The sequence below is a fragment of the Lonchura striata genome, chromosome 11 (genome assembly GCF_050655825.1).
Source record: "Lonchura striata isolate lonStrDom1 chromosome 11, ASM5065582v1, whole genome shotgun sequence".
Lineage (NCBI taxonomy): Eukaryota > Metazoa > Chordata > Aves > Passeriformes > Estrildidae > Lonchura > Lonchura striata.
The window spans coordinates 9,018,262-9,044,157 of NC_140713.1; the positions used below are offsets into that span (position 1 = coordinate 9,018,262).

The window sequence follows — 25,896 nt, forward strand, 5'->3', positions numbered from 1 at the left end:
ATGAAAGCTTTGTGAAATATTACTCCTCCTCAGTTTAAAAGAGAAGAAGAATGAAGGTCTCATTTCAGCCTGAGACCTCTGATGTTAAGAAAAAAAATTGGGCGGGGAAGATGATGGAGTAGCTTTTAGCTAGACTTTCTCTTGTTAACCATAAACTGAAACAATTTCTCCTCTAAGAGAGACTGTATTTTAAGAAGATGCACAGTGAGCCAAGAGACCTGCTTCAACAGCTGAGAAAAAGACAAGAGTAGAGTGAACAGTGAAAAGTTAAGGAGGGTTGTAGTGATGCCCCCTGTCTTCAGAAAAGAAGAAAAAGGAACATCTCTGTTCTTAGACATTCTGCCTCAGGGGGAAATGGGGAGGACTGCGGTCCCAAAAATGAAAAACTAAACTGTTGGGTTTTTTTCCTCTTAGCAAAGCATCCTTAAAAAGAAAAATCCTAAGAGCAATCTATCCATGCACTGTGGTGAGAGCACTGTGCATGGCAAAGTGTCACCATAGCAGATGTGGCAACTCTGTTTCTTAAAGAGTCTATAGCACAAGAAAGACTCCTCTCTCCCTCAATAAACTAAGTACTAATTATCTAAACAGTAAAGACCTGATTAAAAGTCCAAGTTGTGTCTCACTATAATTTGTTAGAATTGTGGGGGGAGGAGAAAGAATGTTTTAGCAAGTTTTCATTTTAGTTTTAGTGTATGTTTTTTCTTTCTTTTTCCTTTTATAGCAGTAGTTTAATAAAGTTTCTCCCTTATTATTAATCTTAAATCTACTCTGCTCTGTTCCTGATCATATCTCACAACAATAATTCACAGAGTTACATTTTCATGAGAGTGCTAACATTGTGCCAGTGTAAAACCATGACACATGATCCTAGGCCACCAGCTTTGTTCTTTGCAAAGTACCAACGGGACACCAGCAAGAAGAGCTTCAAGCAGGGGCAAAGGTGCACATACCTCAACTTGTTCACCTGGCTGTCCGAATGGAATGTCCAGTGATACTTGACAGGAAATGGGCTGCAGCTGGTGATCTCCAGAGAACGCACTTCTTCAGTGCCAGCCACGATGCAGCCAAACTCCAGGGTGCTGGGCTGGATTTGGAGATTTGGGAAGAGGACTTCTCCCTGAAGGGTGATATGCTCCACAAAAGGATGGCCCCTGACCATGCCTATCTTCAGAACCTTGTTTGTTTTCCAGCTGTTAAAACCCAGTTTGTAAGCTGGGTCAAACGCGATGTAGAGATGACAGGTCTCCCCTACATCCACTGTCACAGGCTGCAAGGACACAAACAGTAATTAATCACCTGTGGGATGATGTCCCAAGGTCTTGACAGCATGAAACAGCAAATGCTCAAAGTGTGACCCCAGCATGGACTTCTCAGTTGATGGTTCATTTCTTTACAGCAGGGGTCTGACTTCAGGCACCACAGTCTAGTCCAGGATTCCCTCAGGCCCACGTTTCTGTGCTCAGCCCCAATACAAGGGGGTGGCTGCTGCAGGCTGGCATGCTTTCCAGGAGACACCTTTACTGCATGGCTTGCCTGCTCCCTTCTCCCTATACCTTAAAGCCAGGATGGATCTTCTCAGTTCAGGTAATTTTGATTCCTTCAGCAGCTTGGCTGATGCAGCACAGGCCAGCCCACTGCTGATGCTGCAGAATAAACTTCTTGACTCACTTGACTCAAGGAGCTCCCAACACAAAGGCACCACCACATCCCTCCTCTTCAGACCCCACTGCAGGAGTCCAGGGCTGCTCACCTGGCCATCTGGGAGGGGCTGCTGGTCCTCATCACAGACCAGGAACGGCTGCTCCACATCCAGCATAAGGTCCAGGGGCAGCAGGCAGGTGTTTTTTAAAGACAAATGCTGGTACTGCCGAGTCAGGACATCACTGGGTTTCTATGGAAATAGGAGACAAGGAAAAACAGTCTCAACCAACCACAGACCTCCTCCAGCTTCTGCTGCATCTCACAAGTTTCAGCCCCAGAAATGCATACATTTCTATTTACCCTTTCTATTTGTTTCTACCCTTCCTCCCATGAGGTTTTTCTTTATAGCAGATGCTTCTCATCTTTAGAAACCACAGCATCCTCTGGGGGACAGGGAAACACACCCACATACAGATGAGGGAACTGGCCCCTGAGAGGAGGCAGCTGCTTGAACAAGATCTAAAGCAGAAAGTGAATCCAGACCACTTGTCTCCAGTTTTGTCTCTCTATAGGGCAGAACAGCACTAGATGGTCTTCACTCACATACAGTCATTTCTAACAACCTTATTGTCTCTAGCAGCCTCAAAAAGCAGTTTGTCTGCAGCATGCGTCCTGCAGCCCCTGCTACAGGGACAAGGTATCTGTGGCCTCAAAGCTATGATCAGCCCAGGCTCTTCCTTCCTGTCTATGCACTGTGCTGGGCTTTCTGCATGGTTTAGAGAAACCAGAGACTTTGGGAAACTACTTCTGGATGTGCTGACATCAAACAGGTGCTGTGCCATAGCATGCAATGAATCACTTTGTGTGCATGGCATCGAGCAGAACCCAGGCAGAATCAGGAAGAGCTGAAAAGCTTCTAATTACATCTGAACTGCCTGTTACAGGGGGGATTCTGTACTTCAGTGGAAGCCTGGGAACCAGAGGAGAGGCCTGAAACTACAGAAACCAAATCATGAACCATCTTCTCTTTTTCAGACAACTTGCAGGAGACAGAAAGATGATGCTGGAGTTGGGATCCAGAGACTAAAGGGCACCTGCTCTGCTTCAGTGTTATCATCACTGCAGCTGCAGGATGTCTGGGGGTCCTTTGAAGCAGGTGAGGCTTAGGGAAATGCACAGAGCTGTATCATACAGTTATACCATAAAGCATCCATGCCAACAGCAGAGAATGCAGAGACACAAGAGATGATGGGTTTTTCCCTGTCAGCCTGAGGAATTCACAGGAATCTCCCTTTTTCCCAGCTTCCCTACAGCATCAGTGTACAGACATCACTGTGCTTTGGAGGATCCTCAAAAGCCTCCCTTTACAGTGAGCAGAGAAACTGGCATTTCTCTGGAAGTGACCACAATCCCCCTTGGCAGTGCAGCTGTAACTGCAATCTTATTTTGGGGAAGTCAAATACCAGTCTCATCTCTAAAAGCATCTTCACTCACTTTACAGAGTGCCTCAGGAAGGGTAAAGAGGGGCTTTAACACAAGCACACACTCCCCTCAGCCATGCTGTTAAATGCCAGGATGCAATCCAGAGACTTACCTTCTCCACCCGGAAAGAGAGTTGTCTGGCTGATGCTTCTACAGAGGGGTGAATGAACTCACAGGTAATGATTGTTTCTATTATCTTCTCTTCCGTTCCTTTTTCCCCAATTAAAGCTTTACACAACACATAATCCTGCACCTCCTGCATGCAAGAGTCACATGTCACCAGTGGGTGGTGGCAGGACACCCAGAAGATGCCATGCATTGGCTCAGCACCCACCACCCACCACGGGCCCTATTCCTGCCACACCTAGAGTCACTGCCCCCTTTTCTTCCTGTGATGCAGCTTATTTATTCTGTGCTCAATTGTCTGTACACTGCACCCCAATAACCACAAAAGGCACTTGTGAGAAACTCCCTCCCTTCACATGGCTTTTGTTTTACTCCATGCTTACCCCAGATAAAGCACTTGGCACTTGTTTAATTCACTTTCTTTTTGGGTTCCTAGTCTAAATGTAACTTATTTCTCTGCCTTTCTTTGCTGACTAAGCATGCTTGCCCCAAAAGAGCAGTATTTCCTTCCACCCCTACTTTGGGATCAGCACTGGGTTTTGGTAGCTGTGGAATCACAATAAAGCCTTAGCTGGTCTGGGGGTGGCCAGCAGGGAAAGCAACTGGTGCTGCCACAGAAACGTGTGGTCTTAAACCAGTTTTGTGAAGGCCCCTGCTCATTTCCCCAGGCAAATGTCAAGGGACTGTGGAGCAAGCCCAGGGGAGGGGATCTGATGGTTCCCCAGGCTCAGCCCCTGGGGGGGACCTCACCTGTGTGATGTTGGAGAAGCCTCGCAGCACCATGTCCACAGACTCGCCTGGCTGCAGTTTCATCGACGATGTCTCCAGCCCAAATGTGGAGGCAGCACGTTTGGGGCTCTGGGAATCATCTTTGGGGCTACTGAGGGCTGAGACACTCTTGCCCTCCGCCTTAGGTGGGCTGTAGCATTCCATGCTCCAGAAGAGCCCATGGATATAGGGGCCCCTATTTGTTAGTTTGAACTGACGAACACAGGGAACGAAGCTAGAATAGAAGGCAGGATGAGAATAGTATGGGAGCAGCTATTTCCCTGGTCATCAGATTGCTCCCAGTGAGCATCCTGAGGTGTTAATAGTTTGGAGAAGGTCTTCATTTCCAGCTCTTAACATGGACCTGAAATAGTGTCTGATAGGCTGCCCTTCTGATGTCATTATTGCAAAGAGACATATGTTTATAATGGTAATGTAGCATTTTCCAGGTGAGACTAACAGGGCATAGTGTTTTCCTCCAAAATGTTTGTTCTGGGGTGATCCATACTGTTGCTGTATTTTGTATTAATCTGTGTCCAAAACTGTAACTGAATCTTTGAGATCCTGCACTTGGGGACCTTGTGTCTGGGGGTATGATTGCAGGTATTTCTAAAAGCCGGCTCAGAGGCTCTGGATGACCCCAGCAAGCTGATAAAAATTGTCTGCCTGCTCCAGGACAGGAAACCAGGGCAGCAGGGCCTCTCTTGTTCATAGCAGCCTTGGCTTTGCACTGGTAGCCATTTGTAGAAACCTCATTTTGCAATTAGAAAAGGTTTGGAAGTGAACTTTGCAAACTCTGCTGGCAGCTCTGCCTCTGGAACTGCTCTGTGGTTCAGAGCAGTTCCTGCCTTCAGCTAAGGGTTTTCACCCTCCTGTCTCTTTGTTCCCAGGGCTTCTGCTTGCCTGGGAGGTGCCATTTGGAGGGGAAGGGGAACAGTGTGATGCCATCTTCCCTTGGTCCCTCAGCCACACAGAGGGACCGCCTCATCCGGGCACCATTTCGGGAACCTTTTGTTCTGGGGGAGCCTGCCATCATCACTTGAGCATTACTTGATCAAGTGAGGACATCAATGTATTAGAACTAAAGACAATTCAGTGGCAATTTAGCAACTGGCTTCCCTGTGTCAGTGGCTTTTGAGGGTATCTAACAACTCTCAACTGGCCATCACATGTTTCTAAAGGAATGTCTGCCTTCAGGGAAGGAGTCAGGGCTTTGAACACTGAAGATCATGCCTGAAGGACTGCAGCAGAACTGCTCCTTGTTGAGAGAGGAGGAGAGGTGGGAGTGGAGAGATCTCCTACCTGAATTGGTATCCCAGGTTGAGCTCTGGGGCAAATGGCTTGTCTATGGCAATTGCGGTGCCAGTGCCCAAAGCCTGCAGCCTACAGACAGCCCAAAAGCTGTTCCCAATGAACAGATGGATGTTGTCATCAAAACACTCAGTGTGATCCAGGGTTGCTGTGACAGTCACAGGCAGCTCACCCCTAGCTGGGATCACTCCTTCTTTGGGTTCAACGACAAAGCAGTCGGGTCTGTGAATCTGTAAGACAAGCATAATATGCATTTAGGATGGAAACCATACACCCTGGTGTCTTGTGGGATATAAGAAAAGGAAAGATTAAAGAGGGGAAGGCAAACATCCTGAAGGCTTAATTTCCCTAAAGTTAAGCTACAGTACTGGGCAACAGTAGAGCTCATATAACCTGCATTTTCCCCTCCTTTAACAGACTCACACAATTAACCCAGTTTTGCCCAACCCAAGGGATGCTTATCCTCAGGAGAGTGCTCTTTCCTCAGTCTTTCTCTGGAGTGTATGCCAAGGAAAGCTGCTTTCTCTCTCCTGGCTTCTAAGCTCAAGGCCAGAGGAAGTCCATGACTGCTCAAACCCCACTCCAGAAACCACATGGCTGGAGGATACTGCTGAGAGCCTGAAGAATATCTCTGCAAAACCAGTTGTGCAAAACCCCAGCACTAAACTATTCTTTCCCAAGGGGCCATCAGTGCTTCTCAATATCCCCTAACAGACTGAAGCCCTCACTTCCCACCAACCATCAGCTATAGAAAGGTGCCTCAGTGTCCTCTGCTTTGGAAAAGTCACCTCCAAATGTTAGAGCAAAGCAGGAAAGCAGGAAACAGAAAGAAAAATGGACAATATGTGCTCTGTGGGCATAGCCCACTCTTCCCAAGAACTCCTGTAATCTGGTTTCTCATGGACTTCATGAATTAGGCAAAAGAGCTGGAAGCTGCCCCAGGGAGGGAGGAAAGGCCTTGAACCAGCACTGCTGTACAGACACAGCTCTGCAGGTCTGGCCCTGGTAGGAGCATGTGAAACCCATCCTTTACACACCACGAACACCCAGCCAAGGTGCATTGATCCCTGCAGAGGCTGGAAGCAGAATTCCATTGTGGAGTCAGGGAAAGTTGCCATAGAAAAACCCCCTCACTTTAGGGTAACATTTATCGCCCAAACAGCTGGAAAAGCAACAAGAGGAAAATTCACACCCCTCCTTCTTGGCCCAGGAGTCTGTGGCTGGACTCTCCCTCACAGCCTGATGCTTTACCCATGGCGACAAACAAGTCCTTAGTATCAGGTTTTAACCAACTCCACAAGTCCAACACACCCAGCATGTAGAAGAACAAACCTCAAGCCTCTCACAGAGCTCCCCCTCCAGCAGACATCCCACCCAGCCCAGGCCCTTCCTGGCTGCACCAGCCCTGCTCCCACTGCCAGGGGAGCAGCCCCAGCTCCTTCTGCCCTGTGCAGCCTCCAATATTGAACGGCCTTTCTCTGCAGCTGGTGCCCAAAGATGCTCTTCAATGGCACAGAGATCACAGGCTGTGGGGGTGCACAGCCCCACACGTCTTTGTGTGGACAGCCCAGCTGGCCTGACCCACAGGAGGTGTGAAAATTGCCTCCCCACGAGCAGTCTGAGGACAGACCCCGCACCCTGCTCTCTACTATGAACAGCAGTCTGGCACAAAGCAAATGCAGATGGAACAGGGAAACCATAGGGAAGTCCACGTTCTCTGGGAAGCAAAGGAGCACAGGTTTCTCTCGATCTCAGAGCTCCAAAAATGTGACACACACAGCTAAAGAAAAAGATAAAATTAAGGGAGAACTTGTCAACACAATCCAGACTAATTTCTGCTCCAGAGGCACCTGGCTTCACTGAGGGGTGCCCCAGCTAACAGCACTCCAGAGCCAGGTTCCTCTTGCCTCGCTCAGATGGAACATTGGAGTATCTTGCCTCCTCTCACACAGGGCCATATGAAAATCTTGCATATAAAAACCAAGTCATGGCAGCTACTGACCAGTCAATTTCCCTGGAAAACAGCCCCACAGATACTTACAATCTCCATCCTGAAGTCTATAGGGACAAAACCATTGTTGAAGAGGGTAAAGCTTTGTGATGTAGGCTGTAGTACTGGGAGCATGCCAAAGTCTATCAGCCTGGGACTTGGGTAGATTTTTCCCAGGTATCCAGAGCTCTGAAATTGTATTCTCTGTTCCAGGAAACAGGCAAGATAGATAAAAAAAAAAAAACAAAAACACAAAACAAATTACAACAGGGAAACCTAAAAAAGTTTAAACAGCTCAACTGTGCTCAAGTTATTTCTTTAGGGACAGCTACCACTCTCCAGCTGAAATGATGGGTTTTTGGGGAAAAAGAAAATTACATATTCACCTCCAAATTAAAAAGGATTAAGGTACAAGAAACTTTCAAACTACAAATTATTGGCCTAAAGGTAAAAGCTTTGCAAGAAATCTCTAGTTAAGACCAGGCTGATAGTTAAACAACTGGTTATTCTGCTGGGGAGACACCCTCCTCTTTAAGGCAAGCAGCCTGCTGGTTGAAAGAAACTGTTTTGTCAAACTTCAGGCTCCCTGGCACAGCCTGCATTGCCTGTCCTTCCTGTTGACTGCTTTACATGCAGTGCCACAATGGCCCAGGTTCAGATGTTTGGTGCCGTCCAGGGAATTTGGCATTGTCATTTCCTTATGTTTTAATATAAGTTTAAATCCTTGCAACCACTCTTCAAATGCCAGCTTTCCTTTCTTTTACAGAAAGCTCAAGGTTCCCAGAAGTCTGACATCCTCTTTTGTGCTCAGAAAGATGACATTTAAAAACAGAGGTTTCCAAAGTTAATAGCATTTTAAAGAACAATTAACTAACATTATCCTTGATTGCTGCTTAGATGAACTACCTTCTGTGTCAGACACTGAGATTACCACCTCTAAGGCGTGAGCTGTTTGTGCCACCGATCCCTCCTGTCCTTCTCCTCAGCAGCCTGTGCCTGTTTTCCCCAGGAGAATCCCTATACCCTTGCACCCTGCCAGGAGCAGTTGCACAAAGGCACACATCTCCCCTTGCACTCACCAGTGGGTTTCTCTCATCCCCAAACACGCCGATAAGAACATTGGTGCAATGCTTGCCCAGTGTTTGGACTTCAATTGTAAGTGGAATCTCCGCAGTGCTGTGAGGCTGGACAATCCCACACGGTTTGGGGCTGGAGTAGAATACAGGAGAGTCCTCCTTGCGTTCCTGGAAGGGACAGAATCAAATGCAGCTTCAGAGGGACCTCTGAAGAAATTATAGACTCCTTAACATCCACCGCAACAGCAACTTACACACATTTTTAAAAATCCCCAGGACAAAGGTAAAAGGCACAAACAAGATGCAAGAATTGTAGGCTTAGCATTCTCAGGGGGTCCTCCTGCAAGGAGGCTGCCAGCACGGGCACTGGTGTCTGTGGATGCAGCAGCTTTTCACAACCCTCTAAGATCTCCCACAAGAAAACACCCTGAAGACTAGAACATGAACTGTTTCTTCAGGAGGTTAAACTGCCTCCTAAAGTTTGCATTCAGGTAGGATGCTGTTCTCCGCAGATCTTTAAGACTGAACAGAAACCAGCAAGGTCTTATCCAAACCCTTTTTCCCATAATAATCTCCTCAGTAATACTTGAGAGGAGGAGGAGGTGGATGTGATGCCAAACCTGGGGAATAAGCCCGTAGCAGCCAGGAAGGTCGGTGTTATTTGCAACGAGCAACTTCCTCTGGTATGGCACCTTCAGCTCATACTCACAGTACGGCGGGATTTGGTGGGACGCTTGCAGCTCAGGGACAAGACACCTGGGCAAAGAGATGACCCCAGGGGAATCAGAGATACTGAGAGAATGGAGAATGTTTACCCCCAAAGATTGTGAAATGGAGCATAACACATTTGTCACTGTCAAACAGACATTTAACAGCCCTACAGTGATAAATTGCCTTTAAAGTCTTCCCACTTGAACACGTCTTGTCAAGGAGGGGCAAATCCTGAGAGACAGCCCAGAGGCTGCCAAGTGCCCTAGGCAGAGCACTTTGTCCCACAGGGGCTGCCTCAGCCCCTCCTTTACCCAAGGGGGCTTGCAAGGACTCCAGTAACAGTCCCAATCATCCATGAGCTCTGGGGGAGCCTTCCCAACAAGGATCAGTGCTCACTAGGGCCCCAGGAACACACAACTCTAGCGTCTCAGTAAAAATGATTCTCTTCTCTCCCACGGTGCTGTTGCCCTGCCTGAGAACTCAGCTGTTTGCCCCAGCCTTGGAGGGCACGAGACACCCCCTGCCCTGCAGAGTGGGTGATCTCCCCTCCCAGGTCCTACAGCTCCCTCGGTCCCTCACTCCACAGCTCCATGCACTGACTGTCCCCAGTTGCACTTGCTTGACAAAATGGCAGCCCAGGCACTGACTGGCTCTGCCTGGGACAGGGAACAGCACCAGGGAGCTGCATCCCTCCTGTCATTAAATGACAGCCAGAGCAGCATAGCAGGATGGAATTCTGCTGCAGCAAGAACGACTTTTGGGTTGAGCCTGAGAACATTAAAGCTCAAAATGGGAACCAGAGGGAGGGAGAAAAACTAGAGCTGACCTGCCACATCAAGGGCTGTTTTCCCCTTGTAAGACCTTGCCCTCACCACTCTTGCTGTGAGCCACTTCCCCTGCCATGTGCCCTCATTGACAGAACCAGACCCTGACTCTCAGCAGGCTGCTTGGTGTGTCCCAAACCAGTGCAGGGTGGCCACAACCAGCACAACTCCACCTCTTGCAGGAAGAAGGAGAGGAGGCCCTTGGGAAATTTGCTCCAGCTCAAGCACCAAAACCCAGACCAATTAAATTTAGCATTCCTGGTCCCTTTAGAAAAGGGCCCAGGACCGTGCTGGGCTGTGAGCAGGGGTGCTTTTCAGCACAGGCTGCTGTCCAAGCACCGCTGTTCTTATGTCCAGCTGGGCACAACAGGAGGCCATTAGACAGCACTTCTCCTTGGGAGCTGCAGCCAGCAAACCCCGTGCAAGGCAGCGGCTGGGGGAGGCCAGGGAAGGGCTGGTACCTGGCTGTGATGACCAGTGATGCCATTCCCTCGCCAACACCCTCCAGGTCCACCAGCATTCTCCGACAGAATTCCATCACTGTGTTGGAACACAGGGTCACCTGGTGAAGAGAAGAGCAGCAAATTCTTCCTTACAAAAGCTCATTACCCACATGTGATATCCTCCAGCTCTTGAGGGAGGATTTTGCCTTAATTTTTCAGCTGGTCCATGTGTAGAGCACAGTCTCAAAGTAACAAAAGCCTTCTGGCAATACCAGATTTGATAAACACACCTTACTATCAGGGCATAGGTCATCTACATTAAAACATTAGACTAAAGCTCTATGCACCACTGTATTTAAATTAAAGGGCCAATTTTTCCTCTGGCTATAATGACATAAATGCAGAGAAAATCTGACTTGAACAGAATGAGTTCAGCTTTACAGCAGGAAGCTAAAGGCAAAGTGAGGCCCAGCAGGTGCTTGGCAGTTCATGACTGCAGTTTTTTGTCTCCACTGGAGGTCCCTGCAGTGAACACCAATCATTCTGCTCCCCAGGTGTCATGGTTTGATACGGAAAAAATTTTCTTGGAAGGAAGAGGTCAATCCCGTCAGGGGTCAGGGTTGGATACTGACACTTGGGGTGACCAATTGAGGGTGGAGAGGAGGAAGTGGAGAGGAGGAGGAGAGGAGGAGGAGGAGAAGAGGAGGAGAGGAGGAGGCGAAGAGGAGGAGAACTCTATTCTTGGACCCTCGGGCCCAGGGGGAAATGGGGAGGACTGTGGTCCCAAAAATAAAAAACTGAACTGTTGTTTTCTTTTTTTTCCCCTCAGCAAAGCATCCTTGAAAAGAAAATCCTAGGAGCACTCTGTCCATGTACAGTGGTGAGAGCACTGTGCATGGAAAGGAGACTGTCACACTGGCAGATTTTCTCCAGGTGGTGCCATGTGTGACATGGAAACACAAGAGGTGGCACATGAGTTTCTTGGGGGGTCTATGGCACAGGAGGGACTCATCTCTCCCTCAATGGACTGAGTATTAATTATCTGAAGGGTGGGAACCTGATTGGGGGTCCAAGATATGTCTCACTATGGTTTGTTAGAAATGGTGGGGGGAAGAGGAATGTTTTGGAAGGTTTTCATTTTGGATTTAGTGTGTATTTTTTCTTTTCCCTTTTATAGCAGTAGTAGTTTAATAAAGTTTTTCCACTGTTACTAAGCTTGGGTCTGCTCTGCTCTGTTCCTGATTGTATCTCACAGCATTCATTTGAGAGGTTGCATTTTCATGGAGGTACTGGAATTGTGCCATTGTCAAACTGTGATACCAGTAGAGGGGAAATGAGACCAAGAAGAAAAGCTAACTGTGTTATACAATGACATCTCTCTAACAGCCACCTTCTGTTCTCATCCCTCCTCTTCCCACTTGCAGTCAAAGAAATCTCTCTCAAAAACACAGAATGGCTTCAGTACTTGACCATATGGTATGTGATCTCAGCTTGTGATTTTGGAAACAACACGGTGCTCCTTGAGGAACATCCCGAGGAAGCCAGCCAGCAGAGGCCTCTCCCCAGTGCAGATCTCTCACTCACACAGGGCTCCAAGTGCTCAAAGCTGGCACCTGAGCTAAAGCCCTCCCACACTCCAGGGAAGCTTCAGCCCTGGTGCTGAAGCGTCTGTGGCTGGGCTCTTCCCATACCTCGATATCCTGGTGTCCCTGGGGCAGGATGGTCCCTTGGCTGGGGTTCATTGTAAACTCCCTTGGCTCCATACAAAAACTAATTCCCTCCCTCCAGGGCGGGTCATTGTCGCTGCGTATCTGATCATAGACGTTCACAGAAGGCTGTGTTCCATCATCGGACATGCGGAGCTTGAACATCACTGGCACCGAGGAGGTGTTAGTCAGGCGACAACTCTGGGTGTAGGGAAAGCCTAGGAAAGGACACAAATATCCATTTAGGCACCAATTATGGCATAACCCTTGGGGTGAATATCCTGGTAGGATGAAAGTGTCACTGGAGTTCAGCTCTTTATTGTCTGAACTACAGCTCACCGAGAAGCTGCAGGAGGAATTGATCATCACTTAGTTCCCTTTGACACCGATTCCAGACTGCAGCCTTGAAAATGCCCACTCCTAGCCCTGCTGAACACTGCAAGCTTCTCTCTTTGTGATGGCGAGGAGCTGCCTCACCTGCCCCAAACCAGCATCAGTTATTTCTCAGTGGTGAGTGTGCACCCAGACCGAGCATTTACTCTGAGAATTCAAGCTGTAAAATTCCCTGTTAAGGCTGCCAACACTCCCACCCTTTTCAAGATCTATAAACAGTGAGTCGTCATTGAGAAGAGGCTACAGCAAAAGAAAGTGAGGATGCTGTCAGGAACTAGAATGTGATGCAAAGCACCTTAATGCAGTTTCCCTCTGCAGGACCCTTAAGGCAGCTCTTGGTTTGGGCCAAACAGACTGAGCACGTGGCAGCTCAGAGCCCACTCAGCTGGGGGCAAACCCGAGCCTTGCTTTGAGATTAGCAATTAGGAACCATGGCCCACCTCACCCAACAAACGGGGACATCACACCCGTGCTGCTCACTGTGATTGCTGCCTGCAAGGGCTTACCCAACTTTAGCTCTGAGATTTGCTGTCCATACGGAAAGTTAGATCCAGCCAGGCATGGTGGGGATGCCCTGCAGAGCCCGGACAGCAGCCACGACCTGCTCTGCAGTGGAGATCTGGCTGGGCTGGCCAGCCCTGTGGGGAGGAGGCTTCTACCTGGGCCTGCTCACCCAGAGTCATTGGAACACAGATGGGGAGAAACAACTGCAGGTACAGCCCAAAGCTTCTCTGTGCCCATCAACAGTGACCACTGCCAGCTCCAGCAGTGACTCCAGCAGGGAGGCAAGAGGGGCACAAAAAGTACAAACACAGATGTCAAAGCCTCAAACGAGACTGAGGTCACCACATGCAGACAACAATCAGCAGTTTAAAAGAAGCAAAGATACAACAGCTGCCTTCAGCTGAAGAGACCTTAGGAATGGAATCGGACTAGAAGGATGAATCTCCTGTTTCAGAACCATATTTCTACCTGTTGCCTTTCTTGTTTCATTTATTCAAAAGGCAACTTGACAAGTGCCTCCGTAGTGATACAGGGTGGGGAAGAAGCAGATCAGGAAAGGCAATTGCTTTTCTTAAAATGTTAATGAACTTCATTGTTAGGGTTTAGGCTTCTCAGTGAATGTTGCCCTTGGGCTGGGAAGGGGGATAGGGGTTTTGGGGGGTTTTGGCTCTGGGGGTGGACTTTTCAATTCGGGTTTTTGGGAGTTGTGGCATGATGCCACGGGCGGCTGTGAGGCCGGAGCCGAGGTTCGGCAGGGAGCGGAGCTTCCCTTCCTCCCGCTCGGGATGGAAGGTCGGCTGCTGCTGCTGCGGGAGGTTGTGTGCTTGGCCCGGGACTGCCCTGGGCTGCGGCTCAGCGCTGGGATCCAGCCTGCCTGCCTTCCCCGCTCCTGCCTGCTGCTGCTGGGCAGTGCCCAGATCCCCACAGCTCCTCCTGCTGTGATCATAACTACACCAAAGGGCAGAAGCACTACTTGGCGGGTGGGAAACATCTGCTCTTGCATTGTTGTCTCTGCTGTCCTGACCCGATATGCCTTGGCTCTGTTTGATCTCACAATGGCAAAAGGCTACCTGAGGCACCAGCAGCCCTGGAGTTCACACCCTGAAGAGGCTGCTGTGGCAGAACAGGAGCGAGGGATGCTTTGATGTTCAAGTGACGCTGTGTCCCAGCCCAGGGAACACTCACCAAAGGAGATGTCCCCGAAGCTGAGCTCATTGAGGTCGAAGTGTAAAGCTGGTCGAATGACACTGCCCCTGCAATGGCGAGGACAGAGGAGGACATGGCTTGGTTAAAGGGAATTGCAAAGGTCCGGCTGTCGTGGCTCGGCGGTGCAAAACCTGGTGTCAGGCACTGTGGGGCTCAAATCAACACGTCCCCATGAGCTCAGCGCAGGGCCCCTGTGGACAGGAGGCAGCTAAAGCCAAGTGGCCAGCAGCCAACAGCCACTGATGGGGCTTTGGGGACAGGGCAGGCAGGAAAAGCCCCCTGGTTGCTGGTGGTCCCATGAAGGACCCTGAACACACACCCAGACATTGCCCTGTGCCTCAGTTTCCCCATCTGTAATGTGATGGACATAAAGGTGTCCCCACAAACTTCTGTAAGCAGCCTTTCCAACCACAGGTTCCCTGCTTTGCTACTTCTGAGCTGGAACTGCTGCTCCCATGGAGGAGCTTGACCCACACAATCATTACAGAGAGAGGTTTGAGACATGAATCCAGGGGAGCCCCAAACATCCTCTGAAAAGAGCAGCAACAGTTCTACGCAGTGGACAGATGAATCCTAGAGAGAAGGAGCAGCTTGTCAGCAGTGCACCAGCTGGCACAGCCAAGGGCAAAAGCTTCAACAACCAAAAAAGGGTGTCCTGCATCTAGCACAGCACCTCACCTGTCCTTGAACTCAGCAGACAGACTCCAAAAGTCACTAACTGAAAATCAGCACTTGAAGCTGCACAACACTCATGGGTTTATTTCATGGCAGATGCCAGTCAATGCCCACTCTGCCTTCTGGTTAAAAATCAAGGACCAGTGAACTGTGCCTTCTGTTGTATTCACAGGACTGCCACTGGCTCTGCTCTACACCTCTCAACAAGAGACACCTGCCCTTGCTCAAGGAGAAAGCTGCTTATGCAGAAACATCCCATGAACAGTTTGGAGGATGGACAGAGGAGAATCAATTGTTTGATGGTGAAAGATTCCCTCTTGAGTTCCAAAATAAAAAAAGCAGGACTTTTCCTCCAAAAACAAAGCCAGCATGATTGTTTCTCTACTATAGGCAGACCTACTCACCACTTTTCTCTTGCTAAGTAGTAACTTTCTTGTTCTTTTTTTTCCATCTCCCTTATCTCATTGGTATAATTGACTGCAGATTGCTTTAATTTCTTTACTGCCTTGACCCAGTGCCTCCCAAGAGCAGCAGCCCAGCTCCAAAGCTCCAGAGCAGCCAGCATCAGCTCTCCTGCTTACCCTACATGATCCTAGCAGCACATGGCTCAGGCTAGCAGGGACAAGCCCTCATGCTGCTGTGGTGCTGAGGACTGAGCTCTGCCTCCCCTGCTATCAGCCCTTCTCCCTTTTGCTGGGCCAGGATTATCTCTTGCCATGGCACCAGCCCATGGGATGACACCCCTGTCCTTGGCACAGTTCCTGCTGCACAGTTCCCTGTCTCCCACATCAGCCCTTTCCTGGCTGTGGAAAGGAGCTACCAGGGCACTCTCTGCACAGGAGCTGAGAGCACAGCTTGTGCCCCACAGCATGGCTGTGAGAGGTGAGGTGAGGCTGCTGCTGCTGCCCATCTGGGATGGATTATTAACACAAGTTTTTACAAACACTGCTGCTGGTGCAGAATCACCCAGGCTGGCCCACCTCCAAAGCCCTGGGGGCCTTGCTGGCTGTTCAGGGGGACATCCCAGAGCAGCTACTGCCCAAAGCTGATCCATCCCACTGCCTGCCATGGCCCAAGGCAGAGGAAGATCCCTGCAGGGAAGAGTCATTCCAGCTCCTGGGTACCACACAGGGCAGGAGGCATCCTCACACTAAGGTAACTCCAGGATCAGAGCAGAGATTAAGTCCTCAGGAAAGACCTTTTTTCTCTACTCAGCCCCAAAATTAGATATGAAGGGGATCTCCCAGATGTGCCCACCAAGCTCCCACAGTCCTTACTTGATGGTCAGGATTGCAGGCACAGGAGATCCAGCCACACTGAACTGGAATTTTTCTTCAAACGCCCCCAGCACAGTGGCACTGAAGGAGATCCAAACAGTCTGGATCACACCTGGTGCAATTATGCCCTCCTCAGGTGCAAACTTGAAGCAGAAGCCCATGTTTGTAGTTGAAGGGACATAGGTGAAGGGAGCATCAAGAGGTCCTTGGTTAACCAGCTTCACCTGCAGCAGCAAGAAAGCAAAATGGAAATACACATGGAATCTTCCCTTCTTGTGAGTTATTTTCTAATGATGCAATTAACACCCAGAAAAGGCAGAAGGTGCTTTGTGCTGCTGAATGGCAGAAGTTAAAAGATACAACAGGACAAGCTCTGCCTTTGGGTTTTCATGCAAAGCCCTGGTAACTCCACATAACTGCAGTCACCCTGGGGTTATCCCATGGACACAGAGCAGTCACCTCTGGTCAGCACCACCAGGCTCATTCAGACCTGGCCCTGACAGCAACGTGGGGTGACTGCAGCTGGGTAGTGAATCACCACAGAGCTGCTGCTGCTGCCCCAGCGAGCACAGCTCCAACAGTACCATCTACTCATTCACCTTTTCTCACACCATGAAAACAATACATTGATTAGGAGGCATCAGCATCTAAATGTATAGACAGCACCATCTTTTGGTAAGAAAACTCAGCATGTCTTTGCCTTCCCCAGCCAAACTTTTGAAAGTGTCTGGCATGAGGTAGTGCCTCATTTTCTACCTCTTTCAGTTGCTCTCTCATGATTTTTTTTGTAAAGTTGACAATATTGAGGGAAGGCAAATAGGTAGAAAAATCCTTTGCTTTATTCCCAGGAACATGTTTCTTTTTCTGGAGCCTGAAATGCACCAAGACTGAAGTGCTGTGAGAGATTTGTCAGCAAGGGAAAGAACTCCCAAGCCCTTTGCAAGGGCCAGCACTGAGCCAGGAGGCTGGATGGCTTTCCTGTGGCTTCCAGGAATGAGCAGGAGACACTTGACTGGAAGCTGTTTGCAGTGGACTGGAGCCCAAACGCAGCCAGTTTGCTCCAGCTGCTTCTCAACAGCCCAGTACAAAGGTGCCTTGTGTCTGGCACTGCCACAAAAGCCTCTGAAGGTGCAGCTGTCTGACCCCCTGTTGCTTTCATGTGCCAAGGGGTTGTTTTGCAGGAAGCCCCCTAGCTGATCCCTAAGGAAGGCTGCCCAAAAGCAGGGACTGGGGCTTCATGAGCAACTGACACACTTTTCTGACCCCCCCAGATTTGACCATTATATCAAATATTCCCTGCTCACAACTGCCCAGGTTGGCAGGAATTCCACAGCCCCACCAGGCTTCTGCTGTCTCAGGAGCCATCAGGATCCATCCCAAGCCCTGCTGCTCACCTCATAGACGTGGCGGGTATTGACAAGAATATTCCCAATGTTAAGTGAAGGAGGGCTGAATTCAACCAAGGGTCCTTGGCCTTCCCCTCTGAGGTGCAGGGGCAGCCTGCTCTCACGGCCTGCGGAGAGATGTCCATTTCAGTACAATAATTCCCTCTGTTACACTGCATTTTCCAGGCTGCCTCAGTGCTAGTCCCTGACTCTGAGCTGGATGCAACCAGCTCCTGATGCTGCAGGAGAAGTTATGGACCCTTCTCTTCCCTCAGGAGATATCCCTTGGGGCTGACTTGCAATTTCTAACCCATTCCTTGGGCTGGCTTACAATTTTAGCCACCAGTTTGCTGAGTTTAAAACATCTCTGATGTAGTGACAGGCCAAGGAGCAATGGGTAGAAATTGAAAGGAAGGAAAATCAGGTTAGATATTAAGAAGAATTATTTCACTGTGAGGGTGAGAATTATTTTACTGTGAGACACTGGAGAGGTTCTCCGGGGAGGATGTGAATGTTGCAGCCCCAAAAGTGTTCAGAGCCAGGCTGGATGGGGCTTGGAGTGACCTGGTTTAGGGGGAGGTGTCCCTGCCCATGGCAGGGCCCTTGGGACTGGATGATCTTTAAGGTCCCTTCCATCCTTACCATACTGTGATTCTGTGGTTTCCTTCCCATGCACTTAGAGGAGCTCTGAAATCCATTCAGTGAAGGCACAAAGCTCATCAAGAGTTTGGCAATTGCCAAACTACCTGGCCCAGTAGCACACGACTTTGTTACCAAAATCCTCAACTTCTGGCACTCAGCATTGTGTTCTACTTCCACAGGCTGAGCTGCAAGGTGACAATTCCCACACAGGGACAGAAGCAGGTGCTGGCCAAGGGTGCTCCTTCTACAAACACCCTGGGCTCAGTGGGGCTCAGCCACTCTGGTCTGGTGGTGCCTGGGCAGTGGGAGTGATCCAGGGTCAGGGAGCCCATTTCTAACTCAGCTCCTACCACCTGATGATGGAGCCATGGCAAATGGACCCATCCTGGAGGTCAGTGGCCTAGAGGGGCTCGGTGCTTGTTCACTAAAGCTGTTATGCTCTGCAGCTCTTTGACCTTTGAGGGAATGCTGGCAAAGCCATGGCAGGAAAACCTCTCCCTGCACTGCCTGGGTTGTCCTGGGATCAGTAACCCAGACACAGGATTCTGAGCCCTGGCCTTGCACAGGAGACTCCCTGGAAGCTGCAGGGCCAGTGGGGATGTGCCAGCACTGCCCTGCTGACCAGGGACTCTTCCCAGCAGTTACAGGGGAGCCCAGTGGGCTCAGGCTTGCACCGTGGCTTCACTGTGGCTGAGAGCAGCAGGGGAAAGGAGCTCTACCTGAGATGTTGCAGTAAGCCACACTTTGATACTCCCGTGCTTCCAGGGGTTTGAAGGTCACCTTGATTTCAGCCATACTATTTGGCCTAATTTCTCCCTCCTAGAACAGAAAGGGACAACAAAACATTTATCTTCAAACTTCACATTTCTTGTTTTCAACCACAGTCATGTAAGCCTTTATTTAGAGCATCCGTGATGAGTGAACAGCACAAGGAGCCCAAGGCAGCACTCCAAACCCAGCTCAGCACACCGCCAGACTCTCTCAATGCTCAGCTGATCAGCTCCCACTCTCCACAATATTCCTACTGCTCTGACACAAGCTCTTGCTCACATCATGCTGCTGTCACCTACAGTGGGATGCAACTGCCACTGTGCACTGGTGGCTCTTGGCCTTAGATGGGCCATAGGAGTAGCCAAGGAGAGAACATTATTCCTTCCTTGAAATACAAGTATTAGTTAACCTGTTTTGAAAGAATGCAGAGGTTGGGCTTATTCTGGGGTTTACTCCAAGATGAGGAGGGATTTTGCACCGTGCAGACACCAGGCATTCATCATTCTCACAATGCCAGTACTCAGAATCGGGGCTCGGGTTGGTGGGAGGACGTGGCAGTTTGCTTGCACAAGCAGAAAAGGAAAAGGTTTTCTGTCCCTGTGTGCAAGAGAACTCAAAAGGCCCATTTAAACCTTCCACCCTTGTGTCCAGGCTCTCAGATGACACTGGAAGGGACACTCAGAAATAGTGCAAGGTGTGGTGACAGGAGGGGATTGGCAGTTCTGTGATTAACCTTGGGCTGAATTTGGCCTCCAGCGAACCATTGCAAGCTTGAGGTCAGTATGTGAACTGGCAGAGCTGCAACAGCCTCTGCTGAGCCCCACGCACCACGTGTCAGGGGAGCCCCTGCCTACAAGAACTGCTCCCCGTGGACACTGCAAGGACAGCACAGAGCGCCCTTGAGCTCGAGCCCTGGCAGCAGAGCTCGGCTCTGTCAGGCTCCCAGCCCTGCCTTGAGCCTGCAGGGCAGAAATGCTTCCAGCAGGGCGCTCTGCAGCCGCTCCAGAAACTCCATGTCCTCCCTCCCAGCACTTCCAGCCAGCTGAGGATCCGCCGAGTGCCCTCATCTGGGGGGAAGGGGGCCGGGGAGAGGGTGGGTGGGAGGAGGAAGAGGAAGAGGGGGAGGAGGAAAATGAGGTTCTCAGCTATCACTTACCATTGGCTCAATGGAAAAAACATCATTGGAGAACAGCAGGGGGTCTTGTTGCACCTTTGCCATCTCCTCCTGGACCACGTTGCTCAGCAGGACAGAGCGATCTTCAAAAAACTGCGTCACCTTCTGCATTTGTATCATCTCCTTGAACTTTTCTTCCCACACCTCATTTGGCGGGTGCAGCAAACGACACTGCCTGCAGCCACAGGGAGAGACAAGGCCAGCAGATCGTTTAATAAACCACATATTTGCATAGGGAAGTGTGAGTGCAGGAGGGAAAGCACTTGGGGAGGAGCAGCAGCAGCTCCCCAGCAAGGGCTGACCCCAAGCCATGAGGGTCCCACATGGATCAGAGGATAACATGCTGTTCACTGGCACAGCAGGTCGTTTTACTCCACACTTGTGAGCTCAGGAGAGGTTTCCAAAGCCAGCATTCCTCAAGAGAACCTCCTGGCTCAAAGCCTCTTCCACAGCTGAGGGAGAATCCAGCAGCCACCTCAGCTGGCTTCTCCTACTACTGAGTATTTGGGGGAGGCAGATAAAGATCATGGAGCACCCACTGCAGGACTTCCCTGGGTTGCAGCTACATGTTACCAGCATCACTCTTTGTTTCTGCCATTTTGGATCTGCCCTATTCCCTACTCTGCCTTTCACAAGAGCATCCCAGAGCACTTCCAAAGGAAATGGATGAATTCAGACACCAAATCCCTTCAGTGGCATTCTAGGTTTTATATGCAATATGCATGAAAACAGAGGCTCTGAGAGGGGAAGGGACTTTGTTGTGCAGGAGGGAACAGCAAGCTCTTGGAGAGGCCTTTTCATGATCTAGAGCTTTTTGGGCATGGCAGGTTGCAGTTCTTTCAGCTTTTGCGTGGCAGTTGGCACAAGCAGCCTGAGCAGAAAGGGTGCAGCCAGCCACCCTCCTTGTGTAGTGGGTTGTGTCTTTTGGCTGCTTGTGAGGTGCTTGCCTTTTTTTTTTTTTCCTTTCTTCTTTCTGCCTTTTTTATCCCCAGCAATGTTTTACAAATGATGAAAAGCCGTGGCTGCTGCTGCCAGCAGGAGTGTACTAACTCAAAGAGAACCCCCCAGGAAGGACGCAGCTGTCCAGGCCCCTGGCTGCAGGGAGGGTCTGAGCCTGGTGTTGATATCAGAGGACAGTGTGAGAGACACCTGTGTGTGGTGTCAGCAGGTGAATGATCTGCTCTGTCCAGTGCCAGAGCTTAAGGAAGAAGTGGAAAGGCTGGGGAGCATTAGGGAGAGTGAAACAGAAATAAACTGGCAGAGTTACACCCTTCTAACCCTGAGAAATGCTCAGCAGGAGCCAGAGGAGTCCTGCCCTTCTTGTGATGAGGCAGAAGGAGGAGACCTAAGAGACAGTGGGGAATAGAAATGGGTCTCTACTGGGGAGGTAGTAAAATTCCTTCCTGACCCCCATCACCTACCCAGGTGCCCTGAGAGAATAGGTATGAGGCCCTGGCTCCAGAGGGTCTGGCAGACGACACTAAAGAAAAAATTCTGTCTGGAGAGTCTCCCAGTTGCACTTGTCTGTCAGACAGATCACGGCCTCAAGTATTAAGAAGAAAAGAAGGGTAGTGGTAGTAGGTGACTCCCTTCTAAGGGGAGCTGAGGGCCCTGTATATCAGATCAGATGCATTCCACAGGACAGTGTGCTGCCTCCCTGGGATCCAGGTACTGGATATCACCAGGAGATTCCCCAATGACTAAATGAACTTTATCTGTTCACCACTGTCTGCAGTACAGTGACCATGAAATAATAAGAGTTCTCAATATTCAGTGAAACAAGGATGGGCATCAAGAAAATTTCCAGTCTGGACTTCTGGAGGGCAGATTCAGCCTGTTCAAGAGACTGATTTGGAGAGTACCTTGGGAAACAGCCCTTAAAAGCAAAGGAGTCCAGGAAGAATGGACATACTTCAAGAAAGAAGTCTTGAAGGCACAGGAACAGACTGTCCCTGTGTGCTGAAAGATGAGTTGACGGGGAAGACAACCAGCCTGGATGGGCAAGGAGCTTTGGAAGGAACTAAGGGAGAAAAAGAGGGTGCATCACCTTTGGAAAGAGGGGCTGGCAACTCAGGAAATATTTAAGGATGTTGCCAGGTCATGTAGGAAGAAGATTAGAGAGACAAAAGCCCAATTAGAACCTGAGGAAATCCAGTCCTTGTAACCAACCTTTGCTTCCCCAAATGCCATGGTTGGAGTATAAATGGAACTGGAATGCTCAGTGCTGAGCTCCTGAAGCCCAGGGACACACACCCTAGGGCAAGGGATGGTTTACTTGGCCAGGGATGGTTTACTTCCTTTACCATTCAAAAGCACCAACACCCCCCTGAGGCCACACGCCAGTTTCAGTCTTGGGCCATGTCTCTCACTGAAATGCATCTTTCAAACCAACCTCCTCTTCTCTTTATTGTCATCTTCCTCAGTAGGAAAAGTCTTCCACTGGAAGTGGGCTGTGATGTTACTCCTGTTTTTTATGAACATCGTTGTGTGGTTTGTCATGGTGATGGAAGTCTTCTCAATCTCCACAGAATTTCTGCTCAACCCAACGTTGAGATCTACAGCTTCTCCATGGAGGTTTGTTTGGATACTATCTTCACCTGGAACAAAGCAAAGGGGAGTCTTTGCTCAGCTCACTGGCTGATGGAAGCACAAGGAACAGCTGGCTGATGGAAGCAAACCACAGGTCACAGAAGAAAGTGTCACAGTTTTTAGCTGAATTAGTAGTTCCGTGGATCAGTACATTTATCACATCCTGACAGCTCTGGGTGTACAGTGTGACGATGTTCTGGGCAGCTCCTTAAACACCTTATTTCTCAGTGTGTTTGTAGAGATTTGGCCCCAAGGTGACAGTATGTGCAGTGAGATTTGTCAATGTGCTCTGGTGACCCACTCAGATCCCGGGATTTCTGCATTGAAGTCCTTCAGGTGATGCTGAGGGGCCCTGTTCAGTCCTGGCCTGCCCAGGGTCTCCCTGGGCATCCACAAGACTCCTGTCTCTCCTGATCCCTTGGATCCCTTGTTGCTGACCAGCAAATACACCTTGGGGGCATGTGGGCAGCAAAAGGAGGCCCAGAGGAACAAGTGAAGTGACAGCCCACAGCAGGAGGGGACACAGGTGAGAAACACAACCAGCCTGGCTCTGCAATATGGCAAACCACTACAAAATGAACACCATGAAAATCATCATCATCTCCCTGTCTAAACCCACAGCCACATCACTCTTGAAACATTTTATATTGTTCTGATCTCAAAAACCAAGCTGGAGCATTGCAAATTAAATAAAAAAGGGACAAAGGAAAGATTAGTAAGTACAGAGCTGCTCCTATATGAAGACTGAATGGGATTCCTCAGTCTAGAAATCAAATGGGAGATAGATGTGAGAGGTTTGCAAGAGCATGAACAGTCTGGGAAATGGGGACAGGGAAAAACTTGTCTTGATTTGTCACCAGAAAGGAACTTGAGGGCCTGAAAATGTTATTAGACAGAAACTACATATATGTGTAAGGGCAACATAGAAAAGGGTCTGTGACAAGCCAATGGAGAAGCAGCATAAGGCATAGAGGTGTGCAAGAAATACATTGCATTGGAGAGAGTCTGATGGAGACCTCACATACAGCACTGCCCAGGGATAAAATAAAACTTCACCCAGGCATAGCCACATGGTAGTGGAGAATCAGGGATCCTCCTTCCTTCATTCAGCAACTCCCAGCAAAAATCTTAGCCCTGTTAGAGGGGATCCACTTTATCAACCCCCTAAACACCAAGGATTTCTCAGTTTTCTCTGGGGTAAAGCTGAATGGGGAGGAACTTCTAGAGGCAATGGAGGGGGATGGGACAACAGGGAGTGATGGTGCAGAACTGTCCCGTGCCCCGTGCAGGGCCCAGCACTCACCTGTGTTGTAGCACACTACCAGGGACCCGTAATGGTCCCCAGTCGTCAGCGCGTGAAATCTCACTGTCACCTGCATGCTGTCACCAGCGCCCAGAATTCCTGTGGTTGGAACCACGGAGAAAGGACTGCAACACAGAGAGAGGGATCAGGACCGGGGGCACACCTGGGGATGAGATTCCTTCTGCAGTGCAGCTCACTTGGGCAAGCAGGGAGCAAACAAACCACAGTCAGCAGAAAGACAACAGACAGGACCAGAAACAGCCACTGACCCACTTCTGAGGAGATCCAGCCCTCAAAGGATCCTGTGGGTAAAATGACCTCATCTCCCCCATACGCTGCATCCAGCCCTCTGCAATGAGACTCAAGGGTCCAACTGCCAGCAATTCCATCAGAGAATGGTTTGTGAAAAGCACAGAAAGGGTTCAGAGCTATCTGCATGCACAACTTGACACTCATTGCCTCAGGAATTTTTCTTTTCCTGCTGCCTATAAACCTCATCTCAAGAGATGTGAATGTCTGGGCACTACCTGTCCTGTGAGATTACAGCCTGGAATCAGATGGGGAGAAGGAACTTTTCCTTGAAGACCAAAGAATATTTACTGTAGCATTTGCAGTGTGGTTCTTTGGTTTATTTTACCTTGAAAATGTCCTGATTTAGCCTAAAATGGCACATTTTACCAGCATTCCAATGAAAGCTTGGAAACCCAAAAGGAGGATGCCATTTAAAGTCTGAAGGATCAATCCCAGCTAAATGAAGCACCATTAGCAGGAGCACATCAAAGAATCAGAACAGGAGATTTCTGTGTATTTACTAGCAATGCAGTCTGGGACTCTGGGTTGTCATCCAGACTGGTAATTGTTTGCTTGGCCCAAAGAGAAACTCTGTGCAATGTGTTGGAAATAGTTATGCAAGTGTGTTGGTGCACTTTGGATTTAACAGGAGCAATCAGGATTAGTCACCAGGTAAAGAGCTTTTGTCTGACAAACACAAGACTCCATGCTTTGATGCTCAGGGACAGCTCAGGTGAAATGTGCTTCTGCCCAGCAGCTGCTGGGCTTTGTGCTCTTCTACAGCCCCACTGAATAAAAGTTCCTGGCCTTGGGGCTTTGCTGGTGGTCAATCTGTCACTTAAAACTGTGTTCTGGGGAGTTTGGTGATGAATGCATCACACACCAAAATAAAGAGAACATCTGGCAAGCCAAACTTTATTCATGTCAGTTGCTTCAGGTTCTGCTCATTAAGGATCTATTGCTGCAATGATGGGCCTGTCCTGTTCCCATTACCACTAGTGAGAACATCACTACTGGCTGATGGAGAAGCCTTGGGCCAGCAATGTTTATGTGCTGGATGTGAGACTTTGGAGGGAGGGAAGACAAGGCCCCACCATCCCCAGAGCCAGATTAGTGTACGTGCTCCTGCATCTGCCCTATGGTCTCTGCTGCAGGTCTCTGCTGGGGCTTGGGGCAATCAGTGCCTGGTGTGGGCAAGGCACAGGATTTTTTTCTTATTCTTTTGCCAGGGATTTCACCAGGACAGAGAATTACAGGAATCCCTGGCCACACTTCAGCACTCCATTCCATTCCATTCCATTCCATTCCATTCCATTCCATTCCATTCCATTCCCACTGCTGCCCCATGTTACATGCTCATGCCCTCAGATGGCAGGATGGGAATAACACTCCTGGGGGTGACCTCAGGGGTTGTCTGAGAAAGAAGGTATCTTCTTATTTTCAAATAAGATCCAGCCAAGTCCAGGACTCAGTTTCAGGACTGAAAAACTGAGTGCCAATCAGCCCCTGCATCTCCTACATCCCACCCCGGGCTGTACCCAGCAGACTCCTCTATTACTGCTGTAGCAGTCATCTCTCACACAGACCTGGCTCTCCAAGATTGAA

The 25,896-nt window shown here is 49.5% G+C and overlaps 1 protein-coding gene and 1 long non-coding RNA gene across 9 annotated transcripts in view; one reads left to right on the forward strand and one right to left on the reverse strand.

Annotated features, from left to right (window-relative positions):
* LOC110484498 (axonemal central pair apparatus protein HYDIN-like) overlaps nucleotides 1-25,896 on the reverse strand; it is a 74,329-nt gene that overhangs the window by 38,715 nt on the left and 9,718 nt on the right. For 7 of the 8 annotated variants that reach the window (XM_085589159.1, XM_085589160.1, XM_085589158.1 and 4 more), the window contains 17 exons: nucleotides 24,001-24,125; nucleotides 22,501-22,705; nucleotides 20,091-20,283; nucleotides 18,883-18,982; nucleotides 17,531-17,649; nucleotides 16,137-16,360; nucleotides 14,164-14,231; nucleotides 12,067-12,299; nucleotides 10,394-10,494; nucleotides 9,018-9,153; nucleotides 8,401-8,565; nucleotides 7,373-7,525; nucleotides 5,323-5,561; nucleotides 4,003-4,255; nucleotides 3,239-3,382; nucleotides 1,754-1,894; nucleotides 954-1,270 (listed from right to left, as the gene is read on the reverse strand). In XM_085589159.1, coding sequence (XP_085445285.1) covers nucleotides 954-1,270; nucleotides 1,754-1,894; nucleotides 3,239-3,382; nucleotides 4,003-4,255; nucleotides 5,323-5,561; nucleotides 7,373-7,525; nucleotides 8,401-8,565; nucleotides 9,018-9,153; nucleotides 10,394-10,494; nucleotides 12,067-12,299; nucleotides 14,164-14,231; nucleotides 16,137-16,360; nucleotides 17,531-17,649; nucleotides 18,883-18,982; nucleotides 20,091-20,283; nucleotides 22,501-22,705; nucleotides 24,001-24,125 — 2,916 coding nt within the window. Of the gene's footprint in view, nucleotides 1-953; nucleotides 1,271-1,753; nucleotides 1,895-3,238; nucleotides 3,383-4,002; nucleotides 4,256-5,322; nucleotides 5,562-7,372; nucleotides 7,526-8,400; nucleotides 8,566-9,017; nucleotides 9,154-10,393; nucleotides 10,495-12,066; nucleotides 12,300-14,163; nucleotides 14,232-16,136; nucleotides 16,361-17,530; nucleotides 17,650-18,882; nucleotides 18,983-20,090; nucleotides 20,284-22,500; nucleotides 22,706-24,000; nucleotides 24,126-25,896 lie in introns of those variants that run through there. The other variant, XM_085589161.1, reaches the window with a different exon arrangement.
* On the forward strand, nucleotides 2,406-3,914 carry LOC146766399 (uncharacterized). Its single transcript, XR_014957743.1, has 3 exons — nucleotides 2,406-2,474; nucleotides 2,680-2,800; nucleotides 3,146-3,914. It is a non-coding gene; the product is annotated as an uncharacterized LOC146766399 (long non-coding RNA).